The sequence below is a fragment of the Polychytrium aggregatum genome (genome assembly GCF_025602895.1).
Source record: "Polychytrium aggregatum strain JEL109 chromosome Unknown BJ171scaffold_27, whole genome shotgun sequence".
Classification (NCBI taxonomy): Eukaryota; Fungi; Chytridiomycota; class Chytridiomycetes; order Polychytriales; genus Polychytrium; species Polychytrium aggregatum.
Window position 1 is genome coordinate 1 of NW_026516229.1, and position 17,874 is coordinate 17,874.

At 59.1% G+C, this 17,874-nt stretch overlaps 5 protein-coding genes across 5 annotated transcripts; 1 reads left to right on the forward strand and 4 right to left on the reverse strand.

Annotated features, from left to right (window-relative positions):
• Positions 1–124: 124 nt before the first annotated feature.
• BJ171DRAFT_583405 (uncharacterized protein) lies at positions 125–3,611 on the forward strand (the record flags this gene model as incomplete). The annotated part of the gene is made up of 5 exons (XM_053114243.1): positions 125–185; positions 328–630; positions 967–1,418; positions 2,352–2,730; positions 2,881–3,611. 5 exons carry the CDS (start codon positions 125–127, stop codon positions 3,609–3,611), a joined length of 1,926 nt encoding a protein of 641 aa, XP_052964999.1.
• Positions 3,612–5,855: 2,244 nt separating this feature from the next.
• BJ171DRAFT_569206 (uncharacterized protein) lies at positions 5,856–8,199 on the reverse strand (the record flags this gene model as incomplete). The annotated part of the gene is made up of 4 exons (XM_053113559.1): positions 5,856–6,711; positions 6,930–7,157; positions 7,277–7,655; positions 7,869–8,199. The coding sequence occupies 4 exons, from the start codon at positions 8,197–8,199 to the stop codon at positions 5,856–5,858; spliced, it is 1,794 nt and encodes a 597-aa protein (XP_052965000.1).
• Positions 8,200–9,254: 1,055 nt separating this feature from the next.
• On the reverse strand, positions 9,255–11,448 carry BJ171DRAFT_511307 (uncharacterized protein). The gene is made up of 3 exons (XM_053111560.1): positions 11,307–11,448; positions 11,050–11,136; positions 9,255–10,819 (listed from the first exon to the last, which is right to left on the reverse strand). The coding sequence occupies exons 2-3, from the start codon at positions 11,131–11,133 to the stop codon at positions 9,707–9,709; spliced, it is 1,197 nt and encodes a 398-aa protein (XP_052965001.1). The 5' UTR covers positions 11,134–11,136; positions 11,307–11,448; the 3' UTR covers positions 9,255–9,706.
• A 966-nt stretch (positions 11,449–12,414) lies between these two features.
• On the reverse strand, positions 12,415–14,455 carry BJ171DRAFT_156820 (uncharacterized protein). The gene is made up of 3 exons (XM_053105838.1): positions 14,260–14,455; positions 12,683–13,930; positions 12,415–12,512 (listed from the first exon to the last, which is right to left on the reverse strand). The coding sequence occupies exons 1-2, from the start codon at positions 14,332–14,334 to the stop codon at positions 12,695–12,697; spliced, it is 1,311 nt and encodes a 436-aa protein (XP_052965002.1). The 5' UTR covers positions 14,335–14,455; the 3' UTR covers positions 12,415–12,512; positions 12,683–12,694.
• Positions 14,456–15,188: 733 nt separating this feature from the next.
• On the reverse strand, positions 15,189–17,089 carry BJ171DRAFT_156827 (uncharacterized protein). Its single transcript, XM_053105839.1, has one exon. It carries the CDS (start codon positions 16,970–16,972, stop codon positions 15,224–15,226), a length of 1,749 nt encoding a protein of 582 aa, XP_052965003.1. The 5' UTR covers positions 16,973–17,089; the 3' UTR covers positions 15,189–15,223.
• Between the last annotated feature and the right edge of the window lie 785 nt (positions 17,090–17,874).

Genomic DNA, 17,874 nt, shown 5'->3' on the forward strand with positions numbered 1-17,874 from the left:
CCAGGGCCCTGGCTCCCCGTTGCTGCATCGCTCCCGCACAGATGCAGGCACGGATGGGGTGTGGCGCACGCTGGTCCGAGATGCATTCTGCTGGTGCAGGCGGGCAGGCGTCTCGGCCGTGCCGATGCCTTTGCTCCCCTTGATCCATCCCGCTGATCCTGTCTCCTCCATCGCCTCGCTCAACGGTGCAACTCGGCGACAACACTCTGGATGACTCGATGGCTCCGCTCGCCAACCACCGTCGCTGCAACACCGTGCCGGTGCATCGGCCATCCAACCCTGTCCTGATCCCGGACCCGCACATCTGACCATCGGCACCCGCACCAGGCTGGGACTCGTCGTTCCTGCTCGATGGATTCGACTCGCTCTACGAGGACATGTGCATATACGTCCACCTCGCCCACATCAGTGGCAGGCTCTCGTCCTTGATGGTGTCCCCGGTGCTGACGAGCCACCAGCGGCAGATGGGTGCCGCCGAGGTCATTGTCGGTCTGCGCCAGTGGTGGAGCAGTCTCTCGCCCGAGCACCAGCAATCGCCCAAAGGTGCCCTCGGCCTCCATCACCACCTGCACTCGTATTTTCACTCCCTCAACATCATTGCCCAGCGCCTCGCCTCGACGGCCCTCGCGGGTCGCTCCCACAGCCAGCCATTGCACAGGACCAACAGCGACACAACACCGCTCAACTCACACCCAAAGCAGACCAACGCCGATCCAGGGCTCCTGGTTCATCCACATCCACATCCACATCCACATCCACATCCACATCCACATCCACATCCACATCCACGACATCATAGCGGCCGTGGAGAAGCAGCAAAGAGTGGCATGCTCGAGAGCAGAAGCAGCCCTCTGCCCCAGACGGTGTCGGGATCGAGCCCGGTCGCTGGCGAGCCCGACACATGCAAAGCACCGGCATCACTCCACAACAGACCCACTGCGACCGCCATCATCCATTCGTCGGTAGCAGATCGTCGCTCTCTTGAACTCGATGCTGGCGATCTCTTGGAGAACCGTCTTGCGACCCCAACAAGCGCCTCGTCGGAAGAGCGTGCCGAGTCTGTGGAAACGCATGCGAACTCGGCAAGCCGATCCTCGGTCGATGCCATCGGCGACCAGACCACGGGAAGCAGCACTCTCTCGTCGAATGAGACGCATCCAAGCACTCGGGCAAGTGTCTCCGTCAACCACACAAGCGCCCTCGAGAGCGCAAAGTACATTCTCTCCTGCGTCGGCATCGGATCGACATCAGCGTCGTCCCGGTCGGGTCTGTTTGACTCTGATCGCACACTCCAGGAGAACATGCCTTCCGGCCCATCCTCCCTGCTCCTCCCGGGCATGTCCTACTTTGTCATGACCGCCGCTACGGTGTACTTGGACACACTGGGCCACTCGTCCGACAGGAATCTGGCCCTCTCGGTTCTGGACTCCATCCTCGATTATCTCGATCAAGCACACCACCGCGGCGAGACATATGCTCGCCTGATCAGAGCGACCATTGAGAATGCACATCGGTCTCCATGCCCGCCGACAAATGGCGGAGATGCAGGTGCAAGTGTCAGTCCTGGCACAAGAACGCCGCTATGGCCTGGCGGGCTCGCAATGACGTCGACCGACGAGCCTGGCATCGGCGCTGCCTCTTCCGCTCATGCTCGCCCCACTCTGTCGCCAACAGCATCTCGACCACGGCCCGCTGCACATATCCTGGACATTGCTGCTTCTGTTGCCGCTGAATTGCCTCCATCTGGATGCCACGATGCCGCCGGTCTGCAAATGCCGCTTGCAGGATCGGCCGTCGGCGTGTCTGATGCACATCCTCGCGGCCATCTGGATGAGTTCGTCTGGCTTCTCCCTGGTCATTCCACTCTACCCACGATCGGTGCTGTTCTTTCGGCACCAGACAGCAACCAGCATGTGTCGCCGCTGGGAGAGACACTGGTGCTTGGTCGGCCGTCGAGGCTCCCTGCTCATGGAGTCTCATCACCAGGGACGACACCACTATTCTCGACGACAATGGCTGCTCGCCATGGAGACATCTCGATGAACCCATTCTCGATCCCGGCGCCGACTCTTGGACAATATCCCACTGCTGCTGGACCATTTCCAACAGCTTCTCATCCACACTCTGTCCACGACTCGCTTGCCTGGCCGGCATCGTCGCTGATGGCTCCGACTGCAGCACCCGACCCTGTGGCTGTCGAGTCGATCACTCGCCACTCCCGACTCCATCCTCATCCCTATCGCCGCCGCTCGCTCCCCATTCACTCCATCGAGGGCCAAACACCATTGCAACATACTCAGCATACTCAGCATCAATCGCAGCATATTCAGCGCCACTCGCATCCCGCTCAGCATCAGCTACATCCGTATCAGTCGCAGCCTCGTCAGTCCATCCACGACCCTGGTATCAACAGCAACAGCCTTCTCAACGCCGGATCTGTCTGTGCTGGCGATCAAGCCAACGGATTCTTCTTCAAGGCAGCCCATTCGTTTGATCAAATGCACCACTGGCTTCCTGGCTCGTTTCCAAGCGATCCGCCGGGGTTTGGTCATGATCTCTCCGAGACATATCCACCAAATCACCTGGCCCTGTTCCAGCATCTCAGCAACACCACCAGAGCCACAGGCTCCAGTCGGCTCTCGGCAGCTATCGATACTACTGCAACCAGGCTCGCTGGCCATGGAGGCTTTCTGGTGCCGCCTCTTGCCTCCGATCATGTGTCCAAGCCTGGTATCTCCAGCATATCGTCATCGACTCCAGCGCGAGTGTTGACACCATTGATCCCAATGGGTGTATCAACGCCGTCGAATGCCAACCCACTCGCTGCACAAGCACCACATCATCTCAAATCGTCACCAATTCTGTCCAATGCGACCACAGGCACCAACCAAGTCGGTCCGAGCAGGAGCTGGAACAAGATGCCAGGTGCTGTCCGCCTGAGCAACTACAGCAGCTCCCACATCGGCACTGGATCGGTTCTCGGAAGCACTTTTGCTGGAGATGCATCCAGCATGGAGGTCGGTGAAGTACTCGGCGGTTGCGACGACCAGATCCATATCGACCCAAGAAGCACCCCTGATTCATCGAGACACTCTCTGTCGACGATCCCTGGTGCTCCAGCAGCCAAGACGGCCGTGGCAGCTGGTATGGGAAGTACCATGGATGCGACGGACGATATCGGCTCTCGTCAGGACAGCATTCAACAACCAAGTCTCAAAGACGCTGCCAACGTCGACACCAACCTGGTCGGCCAGATGCCAGCCATCAATCTGCCGCAAGGGCTGCAGACTCCAGTTTCCTCTGGGCTCGTTGATCGTATCCCGGACAAAGTGAACGGACATGGAGCCGACAGCGCCGTCGTCCCAGCCAGCCATGACAGCACCATTCTGATGCAGACTAACAGAGAGACTGGTCCGAGTAATAAACCCACCGGTCTCTGCTACTCTGAGCACCCGAGCGTCTTTGACGTGGCCGCTGCCGGGTCAGCAGCCGACCTGGGCTCGCTGATGAGCATGGCCATGGCGGACTGGGATCCGAGTGTCGTCGATGACACCGACATGCCGTCCGGCTGGAGCACCATCAAGACCACCCTTCCCGACGACCGGCTTTGACTCGCGCCAGACAGGCCGGCACAGACTCGCTCGATGTGCATCTTCAAGTAGGTATGTTCCTGATCCTGGTCCTGATCTTGATTCCGAATCTTCCAGAGGTACCAGCAGCACGGACCATCCGAGCAGACACTGTGAACGCGAGACATCCAAGCAGAACCCTGGTCGATGCTGCCAGATATCGGCGCATTGGCCCGATGCAGGGTGGAGGATAGAGCCAAGCCGTCCCTCGACTGCCATATCTCGATCCTGGCTTGTGGAAGCCGGGGTGCTGGTGCTTGACGATGGCATCTGGGCATGTTGGCAATCGTCGCCATCCATCTCACCCGCATCGCCGGTGATCCTGCTATCCGCTTTCCCAGTCTCATCCACATCCAGCCCCAACAACAACCACAAGACGGAGCTATTCGTTTCCGATCAAGCGTCAGCATGCATCCTTGCAATCTGCAATCCAAACGGATCGACCATGCCTCTCAATCCTCGACTAAACTGAACCACCCTGGCCAGCAAGTCCACATCTGTCTCTCACCCGCATTCCCACTCCTTCACCTTCACAAACCCTGTGGCTCACCGAGGGCTGCTCTTCCATGGTCATCACATCTGCCTCTCTGAACCATCGTGGCTTGGATCCCATCCGGCAGTACTCCCAGGCGAGGCCGAATGCTGGGACGCAGTGACGCACTCGCTGTCAGTTGCCCATCGACACTCTCATGCCGGCCACCGCCACTACTGCCGCCTCAATCTGCACCAGCATCCCATCTGCATCACTTACATTCACCTTTGCTTGTGGAAGCAGCCCGTGTGTGCGACAGTCTAGATCTAGAGAGACATACCTCGTTCGATGTCTGGAGGAAGCTGCGGTTGAACCCACGATGGCCGACCGGGAACCCCTCCTCCCTTTCCCGCCTTCCAACACGAGCAAGCATATGAATTACATTACCCGTATGTCTCCGAAGCCTTCCGAGCCATCTGGACTGTTCGTAGCCCTGTCTGGCTTGCAGTGTGGTGCTGAGGGTGGGCTCGAAGGGGTGGTGCTTCTCTCGGGCCATGAAGGACAGGATACCACCGGCGACGGCAGACTCGCCAGAAGCCAATCAAGATGATTCAGGATTACAGCGAGGACCACAGCGAGCATCTTTCGAGCACAGAGGATACGCATAGCAAGTTGATCGTTGGTGAGAAGCAGACGATGCCTCGGACCAGCCAGAGTCGCTGGATCGAACGAGACAGCCAACATCACAGCAACAATGCACAGCAAGGACCGAGCAGGGACTGTGGCAAGAGCACGAGCAGGATACGGACATTCTGCTGGTCCTGGCTGCAGGTAGCCTGCCTCAGAGAAGGGGGCTGGGGACAGCCAGGGCATCGATCAGCAGCCAATCTGAGGGAGGGACGAGTCCGGGGAACGGTTGGGCAGATGAGGGGAAAGGACAATGGCGCGGCCATCCAAGGCGCGGATCGGGAGTTGAGATGCCTGCGAGCGAGCGAGCAAGCAGCTTGTGTCGACGGCAGCCGGGAATGTCAAGAACTGCCGGGCAGTACTGCAGGCAGCGCGCCCGCTCGTCTGCGGCTCAGGTATGTGTATCTACCGCTGGCGAATGCAGCAGCGTCGACGCTGGGGAGTCAAAGTATGTCGAGTCCAAGGCAGTCCCAGCAAACATGGTGTCGGGAATGAGTTCCCCGGCTCGCTCTGGCGGTGTCAATCTCACGAAATCAACCTCAACAGCAAAGAATCACCATCATGCAGGAGCAGCAGCGGTCGATGTCAGTATCGGGCAACTCACTCACTCACCCCCAGCACAAGTACCGACCAGCACAGGAAGTGCCGTGCATTCATGACCAAGAGCATTCCAGCCAGCTGCCCCAGGAAATGGACCATCATGAACCCTGTATCTGCTCGGGACGGAGTCACCCGGATGTCTTGCTCAACAGGTGGCAGCCACAGTGCATTATGACATAGCTGACAGCTGACTGGCACAACGGACTGGCACAACTTCATATCGCAGCAGTGCAGAACGACCGGGATACCAATGGCAATGCTCTCACAGACGATGCATTTCTCCAAGGAACACTTCTTTCACCATCACCACCAGTAGCAGTGCATCCCCTGTCACAATGTCTCACACACACCAATTCCAAGTTGTAGCCACGCAATTTGGGGCACTGAGGGCCACTCTTTCTCATTCAAGTGCGTATTTGTAGCATGCCTGTTGGCTCGACAGACATTGATTGTTAAACCTGGAGACCTCAACACAAGTCAATCTTGTCCATGATGGTTGTGGGCGCGAGTGAGCCGCTCCGATCGAGAGTCTGTGCGTTTTCCATGTCTCTTTCCATTGACTGAGTTATCGGCAGGACCTTGGCTGAGCCCGAGCCCGTCCTCGGGATGTTCTTGATATGAAACGAGGTGTGCGAGATCATGCGTCGGACACCCGCCGGAGTGATGATGGCAGGCGAAAACATGGCATCGACTGATGCCGGGATTGCGATATCCAAGCCACTAGCCCATGACTGAAGCAAGAAGAGCTTGCGGCTCTCAAACTCGATCATGACTCCAATAACGGATGCCACGAGGCAAGCCTCGGGTATGGCCGTGAAGGTATAGTTGACGAGACTGTTGGGCGCCGCAGTGGGTACCACAAAGACCACCACGAAGGTAGCGACGAGCAGGAGGAAGAGCCATGGCAAGTAGATCCGAGCCAAGAGACCCGATTGCGCACAGGCAGAGAATATGGCGATTGAAATGTCGGCGAGGCTTTGATGGAAGTCGTTGGACGAAATAGTGGAGACAATCGGGTCTCCGCCAACATTCAGGAACCGATACAGAAGGAACGACACCAAGTAGCCGCTGATGTTGGCGATGGAACTGAAAAGCATGATCATTTGGCAGCTCATCGGGGATTGGCGAATACTCTTGAAGACCAGCAGCGCCGATGGCACGATCAGAGCGATCGGAAAGTATATGAAGCGCAGGATCTTGTACGAATACAGCTGAGTGATGGGTGCGCTGTTGGTCAAGTCCAAAACCGTGCCCATGATTGTGCTCATGAGGTTGATGGCGACGGTGATGAGGTGATACTCGATCGACTTGCGATTCATGTGTCTGCAAGAGAATTCGTGGCAGCAGTTAGGAATCGAGATCATCCTGCTCCGCCGCACTTTGAGAGGACTTGATTTGCTGGGGTGCTGCGCGGAACCCCACTGGAAAATCGCTCACATCCAGGGTGCGAGTGGAGACTGCAGAAGCAGACATCCATCCAAGCCGACGGCAGGATACGACAGTGGCACCCAAGCGAGTAACAGAGTCTCGCCATCACATACTCTAGATAGCTCTGCTCCAGCTCCTTGTCCCGAAATCTCATGTTGAACCAGCCGCGATAGACCGTCCTGGCGAGGGTCCTGAACCATCGCATTGGCACAACATAGTTCTTGATCGGATAGATGAACTCGCCCGTCCAGATGTTCTTCTCGGGCAGATAGAAGGCAACCTCCTCGGCCATTTTTTCGCGCAGGGCTTCGGTCAGGGACTTTTGAGAGTGGGCAAAGATTCTATCGGCATTGTAGAAGGCATGCCGGCGAATGTACTCCTGGCGGAGAGACAGACAGCGGCGGTATGAGTACGGAATGTCGCAAGCATCACCACCACTGAATCCCAGCTGAAAGGATACCCCACCTTGGCATAGGCAGCGAGCAAACCCGAGCAGACCACCTTGATGTACGAAAACGAGATGCTGAAGGCGCTGAGCCCATGAAAGAGACCCGGACAAACCAGGGCCCAGGTTATACCCGAGAGACTGATGAAGCCCACAAGCAGGACCACGACCACATTGAAGCTGCCCTGGTAGGTTGCGGATATGCCAAAGAGTGTGACGGTTTTGTTGGAGGTTTGGTAGAGAATGCCAAAAGGCAGGAACGGAATCGACCCAAGAGTAAAGGAGATCAACACCGTGATGGTGCTAACCAGCGTCAAGATCTGATGATAGCGCCGTGGAAGCTTGACGGTAAATCCCAGGAGGATTATCGAGGTCGTAATGAACCCAGGCAGATCTATCGGTAGTCGCGGCAGGAGAGAGAGCGGAAAAAATGGCCCTGAAGCGTGTCAGCTCACCCAAGCGACGCAAGAGATATTGAGTGGATACTCGTGGCAGACGGGAAGGAAAATCGAAGGGGAGGATTCGGCTTTCTTCGATGTCTACGGGTTGTTGTTTGGGAATGGGCCAATGGCATTTGATCATGCTAGAGCCGTGGACAGTAACTGACCTGTCGGGTAGACAGCTCCGCTGACACTCCAGTTGAAAGCGAGTGATACGCAGTACAAAAGCATGATCAAGATATTGATGCGGTAGTTCCTCGATGTGGTCCGCCGGTACTCTTTCCAGTCGCGCTCCATCTTGAGATCGGTACCCATGACGGCAAGGTTTGGCAACAGTGTTGGACAGGTCAGAACGATCTGCTCGAATCCGTGCACAGCGACCTGCCACCCGGACGTGAGCGCCAAAGCAGACGACCAGCTGAAGAAACGAAACGTTACCATCGAGTCGTTGAAGCCCAAAACAAAGTATATCGGGGCAGGGCGCTTGCCTTCAGCCATGGCGGCGTGAGAAACGATAGAGTCCATGGTCGGGAGGCCAGGCAGAAGACGTTCACTGAGCTATTTTCGTCGGCAACAGCCAGGAAACTCAGAGGTTCGAGCGGGATATCAACGGGCTGTCGAGGGGAGAAGCGGGACAAAGGAGGGAGGGGGATAGGCCGAACAGGCTGCAAGCTTTAAGCAGATGAGAAAGGGACAACACCTTACGCAATCCCAATTGCCATCTTGCCCCTCGTCCAGCACCGCAGGATGACCTCAGCATGGGCGTGGTTTGCAATGGATTGGAGACGTGGACTGTGCATTGATCGCTTGAGCAAATGATTGCCCTGCGGCTCTTGGCTGACCGGGACGGACTGGACCGAATCAGATCAAGCCACTCGATAGAAGCGCCGGAATATATCCAAGTGAATGTGGCATTCACACGATGAAGCGAGACATATGAGCAAGGGACGACGGAGGAATCTATTTCGGCCATATGGGCAAGGAACCACCCCATCCCCCTTTGCAGTCCAGCCACTATCCAGTGATGCGATGCTTCTCCATTTGTCTCATCCACAGTATTTCAGCGCTCACTCCAAATGATTCCTCAGACTACTCAAGAACATGGCTGGCTGCTGCTCGCCAATCGCCTTCCGTTGAGAACCGCCATCGCCTGTTGCCACCATGCTTCGATGGCAACCTCGTCTTTTGGAAGCACGATTTTTGGGTCACGACTGGAGTGGGATTTTCTCTGTCATCGCGGATTTGCGTGGTGTATTCAGCGGCACGGCCACGGACGGAAGCGCCTCCATTTTGATCCATTGGGCACGGAATCGCCAGTGGATGGTGATGGTGACTGTGCACATGCCGATGATGATGGCGATCCGGCACAGGCTGTGGATCAATGTCATGGCACTTCATAGCAAGGGCGTCTATTCCGTAGCAAAGCAAGAGCAGAATGTGTGAATGCCAAACATGGGGGGCCAAGAGCAAAAAGAACCGGTATGAAATGAGCGCATGACGACCAGTCGAGCCCGACAACGGAACGACTGAGTTGCCCGACCGGTCGGAGAGGATGGGTGTTGGGTGTTGGGTGTTGGCGGAAACAATACCAAGGCCGATTCACCTTCCACTCCCCCCCTCCCTGCAGCAGCCAGTAATACAATCTAACAACAAAATAGGCAGCAATTGCAAGTGAGCAAGGGGGGTCGCGATCAGGCAAGGCATGGCATGGAATCGGAAAGGCAACGGAGAGATGGTTGGTTGGTTGGATCTAGAAGAGGGACAAGATTGGGTCGGGTTATAATAGAAACGAATATAAAATGGCAAAAGGAAGAGCTGAGGTCTGGTAGTGTGCAAAGTCACGGGTTTCGCAATCGACGACACCACCCGGACAGAGAATGGTCCGAGCCGCGAAGTGCAAGCAAGCCCTGGTCTGGAAACGGTTCGTCCCGAGCAAGGAGGCAGGTGCGTCGATATTGCGATGACGATCGGGAGGAGTAAGGGAAAGGCCGATGGAAGGGCGAATTTAGGCGAGGAAGTTCAGCGGAACGACGCCGCGCTGGCCACGGTCGTTCTGGACAAGACCCCATCCGTCGACGTATCGCTCAAGAACGAGCACACGCTCGTTGGGAACGATGGTCAGCTCGTCGGACTGAGTGGCGTTATGGCCAACGTAGACGATTCGGTAGTCGGCAACACCGGCAGGGAGCGCGGGCGCGGGGCTGCTGGACTGCACAGGCGGCATCGGCATCGGGATGACGGGGGGAATGTTTTCGCTGACATTGGCATTGGTGGGCTCAACCTTGGAAGTCAAGAAGTTGAGGGGGATCACACCTCTCTTGCCCTTCTCGGTCTCGGCATAACCCCAGCCGTCTTCGTACTCCTCGAGGATAAGCAGAACTTGGTGAGCAGAGATGTCGAGTTCGTCGGGCTGCTCGGCAGGGCGGGTGAGGCGCACGGTGCGGTAGTCCTTCGTGGTGCGCGTGGAGCTGGGATCGATGGTAGTATAGGCAGGCAGGGTGTTGTTCTGGGGCTTGCGGTTAAGCGAGGCGAAGCGGCGAGGAGATTCGTCGCGGGGAACCTGATCGTTCAGAGTAGCAGCGCCAGGGACTCGGCCGGGGGCAATGTAGGACTCTCGGGTGTCGCGCTGGGAGACATAACCGTTGTTGTACTGGTACTGGTTCTGCGAAGGCGTGGCATAGGACTGGCCCTGGTTCTCGAGGGGCTTCCAGGCGTTGCTGCTGACTGGGAGCTCGACATCCATGGTCAGCGAGGTTTGTTTGGCCGACTCCTTGGCGCGATTGCGACGCACGATCCAGCTGATGAGGGCGACGATGACGGCCAAGCCCACAAGGCCGCCGGCGACGGAACCGATGATGACCGGGAGGTTGGGTCCGGTGGAGGCTACAGGGGTGCTGGTGGAAATAGGCGGAAGGGTGCCGCTGGTGAGAGAGCCCGTCGCGCTGCTGGTGGCCGAACCAGTGGATCGCTGACCAGTAACGGATGCAGTCGTGGTGGTTGTGGTGGCGGTCGTGGTAGTGGTGGTGGTTGTGGTCGTTGTGGCGGAGCTGCTCGAAACCGGAGCAGATGAAGACACGGTGGTGGACGACGAGACCACCGCGGATGTGGGCTTGACGGACTGACTCGATGCAGAAAGAGAAGACAAAGAGCTCTAGCAACCGCAGAAACGAATGCAGAAGCAGCGCGAGTTTGTCGGAGAGAAATGGGTGTGAGGTGTGAGCTGCGAGGGGAGGGGGCTACGGGCTGGACGAGCGCAATCCTGGGAATGCGATGGGTACAATCCTGGGAATGCAATGGGTGCAATCCTGGTAATGCGATCAAGCGGGCAAGGCTGAAACAGGAGCATACCGAGGCAGGGACGACCTGAGCCGCGGCCATCTGAGCCAGGATTGGGAGGGCCAGGGCTCCAGCAGCCCAGTGGAGACGAACCATGTTCTGATCGAGAGAGAGAGAGAGAGAGACGGCAAATGGAGATCAGCACCCAAGCCAACGTCCGTGGGCAGCGGGTCGGCTGATCTGCCGCGATGGGATAGCCGGCAGGGAGGGCCAGACACAAGGCCCGACATAGAGCCAGGGCATGGCCAGCACAAAGGACGAGCACATACGGAGAGAATCGAGGAGCTGTGATAGAGGCCGAAAGACGAGTTGGACTCGGAGACGATGCCGGGCAAGAGCAGAAGCCAGGCGGCCGAGGCGTCAAGAGAACCCAAAGGCAACCGGGGGGGGCAGATGGGAGGCAGGGCGTCGGGAGACGGGAACAGAGAATATTTACGGGCTGTTGAGTTTTTGTTTTTCTGTGTCGAGCGAAGGGTCCAGACCCGTGGCGGCGGGCGAGGGCGGGCGAGGACGAATGCGCCAGTGTTTCTGTCGGGCGATTGTGCTGAGTGCATCTCGGGGGAGGCAGGCGAGAAGAGTGACACTGTGCTGTGCGATTTCTGCTGTTGTGCTGTGTGGGGTAGCACAGAGCGCGACTGTGCAACAACAGAGTGACCTCATCGTGACGGCGGGTGTTGCATTGGGCTGTGGCAAGCTGTATCGACGCTGCGGCTTTCTGCCGACTGTGCAGCCAATCAGCGGCCCGGACGGCGCGCGGCCTGCCACTCAACAAAGCGAGTGCGGCGACGCTTCCTGATTCGGAGAGCAGCGCGACCGCGTGCCCGCGTACCTGGGGAGGACAAGGGCGGAACACCGCGGCACGCCGCTTGCGCCATGTGCCACCGGCGCTGCGTTGCTTCCCCCTGACAGCACTTGCAACCCTGTTCTGCAGCACGGCTCCGATTGGGCCGACGCGGCATGGAATCTGGTTGATGCGCGGGGTCTGGGGATTCGGCCGGCATCAACCAAGCCCGACCAGCAGCGATACCCCAGCAACTGCGACTGGTTGTTGGAGTGTTGGCATAGATTTCCACCACAAAAGCACAGCATGGGCAAAGAAATAGACCAGTGGCGGTGTATAGAAGATGATTGGGATGAGCCAATAGATCAAGAGGGCGAAGGAGGAGCGAGTGCGAAGCAAAGGAAAGGAAAGACAGGAGGAGGAGGAGGAGGAGACGCGGTGTGTGGTCGACAGAACCTGTTCGCCAGGGTGATGCAATGGGAGCCATCCATGCGGTGATCTATCTAGAAGAATCGAAGCGGGGCGTCATGATAAAAAGGGCAGCGAGAGAGAACGAGAGGGAAGAAACACACGCGACGCAGCAGAGGCCGTGGCATGGTCGTCCCTGGATCACCAGCATTAAAGCGGCGCTGTTCGATGAATCCTTTCGCTGTCGGCTGGAGCAGCAACATCGGCCATGCGACGAGTCAGGCAGCTGTTGCAGCCAGGCGATCCCACAGAAGCAGGGGGGCGAATTAGCGATGCAGCGATATGGGACAACCCACACAGCGCGTCCGGTGCACGTCCAGATGCTTGACCAAGATACGCCCCACTCGTCGCCGATGCAGCGTGGATATTCACAGAGCAAACGGATCGGATCCTCACCTGTCCAAAGACTTAGGCCAAAAAGTTGAGGGGAGCCATGCCCTGCTCGCCGTGGCTGTTCTCAACCAGGCCCCAGCCGTCATCATAGACCTCGACAACAGTCAGCTTCTCGTTCGCATTCAGCGTCAGTTCGTCGGACTGAACTGCGAAGCGGGCTCGGATGACCGTTCGCACATCGGCCTGGGCCGGCTCCGACAAAAAGTTGAGGGGGACCACGCCGCGGGAGCCAGTGGTGTTTTCGGCCAAGCCCCATCCGTCTTCGTAGGTCTCCAGAAGCACTAGCTCCTCGTCCTTGATCATACTGAGCTCGTCCGGGTTCTCGGCATTACGAGCGACGCGGACAAAGCGGCGCTGAGGCTTGGGTCCGTTGGTGTTGACGGGAGGCTGGGGGATCGGGATGGCCGGGGCGCTGGTGGTAGCAGGGACAGAGACAGGGGCAGGAGCGCTGGCCGCATTGGATCGGTAGCGATCCAGGGACGAGAAGCGCTGGGGCGAATCGTCAATGTTGGGCTGCGAGCTCAGAGGCGGGATGGGCGAGTTCGAGGTCGGGGGCGGCTGGTTGAAAGCATAGTTGGGCTGGGGCGAGGCAACACGGCCGTAGTCGGACTGCGGGGGGTATCCGCCAAAGTTGGACTGGGGCGACATCGGGGGCACCCCATAGGCATTCTGGGGAGGACCGATGACAGGCGAGCCGTAGTTGTTGGGCTCATCCAGAGGCTTCCATGAGTTCGAGACCTGGGGAGGGGGCAGAGCAGAGCCGTAGACAGGAAGGTCGCGGTCCTTGTTCTGGTACTTGCGACGGGTGTAGATATAACCACCGGCAGCCGCGATCAGGGCCACGGCAACGACTCCGCCGGCAATGCCACCGACAATCGCGCCAAGGTTTGAGCCGCTGTTGTCAGTCGGAGGAGGGCTGCCATTGCCGCTGGGAGTAGCGGTGCTGGCAGAGCTTGTAGTCGATCCGGGGCCAACTGGCGGGCCTTGGGTAATGGGTCCATTGTTCGTGGTGGTGGTGGCGGTGGTGGGAGCCTGGGTCAGCTGCGTGGTGACGACGGAGAGCGAGCTGGTCGAGGAGGCCACTGTGGTTGTTTTGGAGTGGGTGGTGCTCGACGGCGGGTTGGTCGTGGTAGTGGTCGTGGTTGTGGTCGTCTGGATGGTCGACGAGGGAACATCCGAAGTTGGAGGCGGAGGAGGGGGAGGGGCCGAGGAGGTGGGCGGCGGGGGAGCAACCGAAGTGGAGCTTGAGTTCTGGAGCAGAGTAGATGGTCAGAGATTTCAGCAGATGCCGGAAGGATGCCGGAAGGATGCCGGAAGGATGCCAGAAGGATGCTTGGGTCCAGGGCCACCAGGGATGCGATGCGATGAGACCAAGGCCGGTGCACAAAGCGATCAAAGCGGCAGTCTGGCGGATCGGCCAGAGAGGCGACTGGCCAAGGCGAATCGGCAAGACAGGTCTGGCAACAGGAGCTGGAGACATTCCAAAGGCCAGCCCAGGATACAAGCCTGGGAGGCAGGCCCAGGAGACAGGTCCAAAGGGCAGCTCCAGGAGACAAAAAGGACAGGCAGACCGTACGCACCTGGGCATGGACGGCACCCGTGCTCAGGAAGACGAGGCCGAGGACGGCCAATGAGGCGCTGGACAGGCGGACCATCTCGGCAGGCGGATCTACTTCAGGCGACGAGTCCTGCTGGAGGGCGTCTGGACGAGCAGGAGAGAGAAACCCGGGCAGGAGAGAAGAACACCAGCGCAGGGCGAGCGAAGGTGCGATGAAGGGCAAAGGCGGGCGGGCGGGCAAGGAGCGCAACAGCGCCTGTGTCTGGCACTGTGTCTGGCACTGTGTCTGTGTCCGCGGCTGTGTACGCGAGCGTGTTTGCCGCGTGCGCGTCAGTGCGACTGTGTGCTGCGGCTGTGGACTGCACGCTGTGTGAACTGCCAAGTCTGTGCCCAAGCTGTGTGGCTGCAATTTTCTGCCTCCCCCCGTCACGCGCTCACTGCACGGTGGGTCCTGCGCGTTCGTTGGTTTCTTGCGTTGCACAGATCGCGCGTCTGTCCACGGGCGCGGTGGCAAGAGGCAAGGGTGGCAGCGCCCGCCTGCTTGTTTGTGTGGCGGACCAGCACACAAGGGCCCCAGCCCGCGACGCCACTGGGATGCGTGACACGCCCCGCGTCACCAACTCAGCGGCTGGAGTCGCCGGATCGAATCGGCGTGACACCTCGCCTCATGAACATGTTGCAAACGAGCGAGTGCGCAGGACCCAGAAACCAACCATCTTCACCCAGAAACAGCGGTCCATTTCGCTTTGTGCGCTGTATTTCTCTTATACGTCACCCCCAAGCGCAGCTGCGAAAGGGGAACGAACCTGTGTCTGGACCAGCATCAAGCGGCGCATCCAGCGCTACAGCCACAAGCACAAAAGAAAAACAAAGATTGCAAGCACAGCAACTTTCCTGCCGCCAAAGCCAATGCTAATGCCAATGCCAAAGCTAAAGCCAAAGATCGACTCCACGCTCGCCACAATGGCCAATGGCCACCGCTCTCACTACTTAGACACAAAGTTGAGCGGAACGAGCCCCCGCTCGCCGTTCTGGTTGATGGCGAGGCCCCAGCCGTCGGTGTACGACTCGAGCATCAGCAGATTCTCGCCAACGACCACGGTGAGCTCGTCGGGAGACTCGGCCACGCGACTCTGGACGACCATTCGGAAGGCATCGCTGCCCGTGGATTCGCGCTCGCCCTTCCACCACTTGGCATCGTCGATCTTGAAGGCGTCAAAGGGCGGCGGCAGCTGTGAGGAGTCGGCCAAACTGGTGGGATCGGACTTGAGGCCCCCTGGCCTTGCAGACTTTGCTGGCTCCGCCGCGCACACATGCGACGGTACGTATTTTTGAGGCACGGGCAGAGCCATGTGAAGAGGCACGGCTGGGAGAGCCTGTCCGTCGGACTTGGGTCCGAGGAAGTTGATGGGCACAAAGCCCTTTTGCTGCGTCTGCCGGCTCTGGGCAAAGGCCCATCCATCTTCGAAGATCTGGATGATGGCAAAGGTCTCGCCAACCTCGATCGGCAGCTCGTCGTGGTTCTCGGGATACCGCGCCGACCCGGCCATGCGCACATCCGATCCGGCCGGGAGTGGGCTGGATGGCTCGGCCAGCTGGTCCAGCTCGGGTTGGTGAATGAACGAGGAAACACGGCGAGACGCTCGGGGTGTCGACGGGAACCCTCCGGCTGTCCGTGGAAGGGTGTACAGCTCGTCATCAAAGCGGTCGTGGATGCGATCGACAACTATGCCGGGAGCTGCGGCCGACGCCGTCGCCGTCGCCGGTCTGAACGAGGTTGGAAGAGGCGGCACCGGCGGCACCGGCGGCACTTGGTCCAGCTCGAGCAGCCTTGCTTTGGACTCGGATGGCACCCGCTGTGAGTTGGGCAGTCGTTGGGCCGTGCTCGACGGAATCCTTTGCAGGCTTGGAGGGAACGCATCGGCCAACAGGCGCTGCTGTTCTTGCCGAGGTGGTTGGTACGGATCGCGTTGCTCGTGGTGAGGTTGCTGGTACAAATCGCGCTGGTCGTGTGGGTCGTGCGGCTGCTGGGGAACATGACCAAAGGCATGATTCGGTGCAAAGCGATCGGGCTCGGGTGACGAGGACAGCTGGGCCAAGGGCAGAGGCGAGTCGCCTGAATTGCGCATGTTGGTTGTGCCCCAGGCGCTTGCGAGTCGCTCCTTGTTGCCATCCAGCGACAATGTTCGCAGGGCCGATCCAGAGCGGAAACGGCGGCTGCCAGATCGCCGCCGGTAGACATAAACAGCCAGAAAGGCCACCAGAGCGGCAACCAGCACACCACCACCAAGCCCGACGCCCAACGCTACTGGGTCGACGCCGCGGGAGGATGGAGGCGACGGGCCACCGACCGAGGCCGTGGGAGATGTTGGCGTGGGCCCGGCGGCCAGAGAAGACAGGGATGTCTCCTCAAGTGGGGCCTGGCTGGCGGGCTGGACGACGGCGGCGACAGAGGCAGTGATCGAGCTGGTCAAGGTCGAGCTTTCCTTGGAGCTCCGGGTGGCGTCGGTTGACGAGGACGAGCCCGTTGCGATAGGCGACGGCACTGATGAGGACGAAGACGAGGACGATGAGGACGTCTTGGTGCGGGTGTGAGAGGTGGTCGTTATCGAGGCAGTTAGCGATCCATCTGTGGTCAGGGACGAGGAAGCCGAGGTGGTGGTGGTGTCGGCTGCGACTCCGAGGATGTGGGTCTGCAGGGCAAGCAGCCCGAGAACAATTGTCGCCAGAGACATGGGATCTGGCCTGAGGAATACAAGATATTAAGATGGGCGAGCCTTGAACAGGGGTAGGGCCGGGCTCGGCGGACTTGAAAAATCAGGGTTGGTGTGGACTGGTTGGAAGGGGGGGGACCGAAATGATAGCGGGGTTGCCGTGAAAGGTGGACAACGACGGGCTCGGAGGAGCAAGCACGAGCAGTCTCAATCAGCCCCGGAACACTGGGCAACAGCGAGGTGCGGCTCGGGAGGATGCCGGGCAAACCGACGAGCGGACAGAGCGGCCCTGGCCAAGAACAAGTCGAGAGGGCAAGAGCGGCCCTCGGTCAAGAACAGCACGCCGAGCGGCGAAAGAAGGACGGCAACGAGAAAGACCCAAAGCGACCCAGCAAGACTCAGAAAGACCAGCCCAGGAGTAAGGCTGGAGGAGGAGGCGAGGGAATGGGGCGACGGCGACGGCCGCGGTTGCACCGGTTCTGGCTCGAAGGCGCACAGGGCGGACAGCGGCAGAGGAGTCCGTCAAACAGAGCAGGCGCCGCGAAAGAGAGCGGACAGAGGGGAAGGAGGGCCGGGCGCAGGAAAGGCCGAAATGCGGGTGGGACGTACACACGAGTGCGGGTGGATGCAGATGAACGCAGGTGCGTGGGAAGAGGGGTGGATGGAGTGGGCAACAGGTGGATGCAGGTGGGGTTTGCTGAAAGCGCAGGGCGGGGGTGATCAAATCCACTTGCAAGTGGTTAAATAGTCACGAGATAGTGAGAGTTGCTGGCCAGGATTGGACGGCGGGTGGGCAGGCCGATGGAGCGAGCAGGACGGCCGATGGGGAAAAGATGGCAAACGAGCAAACGAGCAAACGAGCAAACGAGCAGCTGGGCTGTGCGGACGACTCATGTCCAGTGCGATTCAGATCGACGGCACTC

Excerpts from the sequence above, each read along its gene's own strand:
- BJ171DRAFT_156827 (XM_053105839.1), bottom strand. The coding sequence starts at position 16,972 with ATGTCTCTGGCGACAATTGTTCTCGGGCTGCTTGCCCTGCAGACCCAC.
- BJ171DRAFT_156820 (XM_053105838.1), bottom strand. The coding sequence starts at position 14,334 with ATGGTCCGCCTGTCCAGCGCCTCATTGGCCGTCCTCGGCCTCGTCTTC. Across the intron at positions 13,931-14,259 it reads CGGGTGCCGTCCATGCCCAG|AACTCAAGCTCCACTTCGGT; the intron begins GTGCGTACGGTC and ends ACTCTGCTCCAG.
- BJ171DRAFT_511307 (XM_053111560.1), bottom strand. The coding sequence starts at position 11,133 with ATGGTTCGTCTCCACTGGGCTGCTGGAGCCCTGGCCCTCCCAATCCTG. Across the intron at positions 10,820-11,049 it reads CTCAGGTCGTCCCTGCCTCG|TCCGTCAAGCCCACATCCGC; the intron begins GTATGCTCCTGT and ends GCATCGAGTCAG.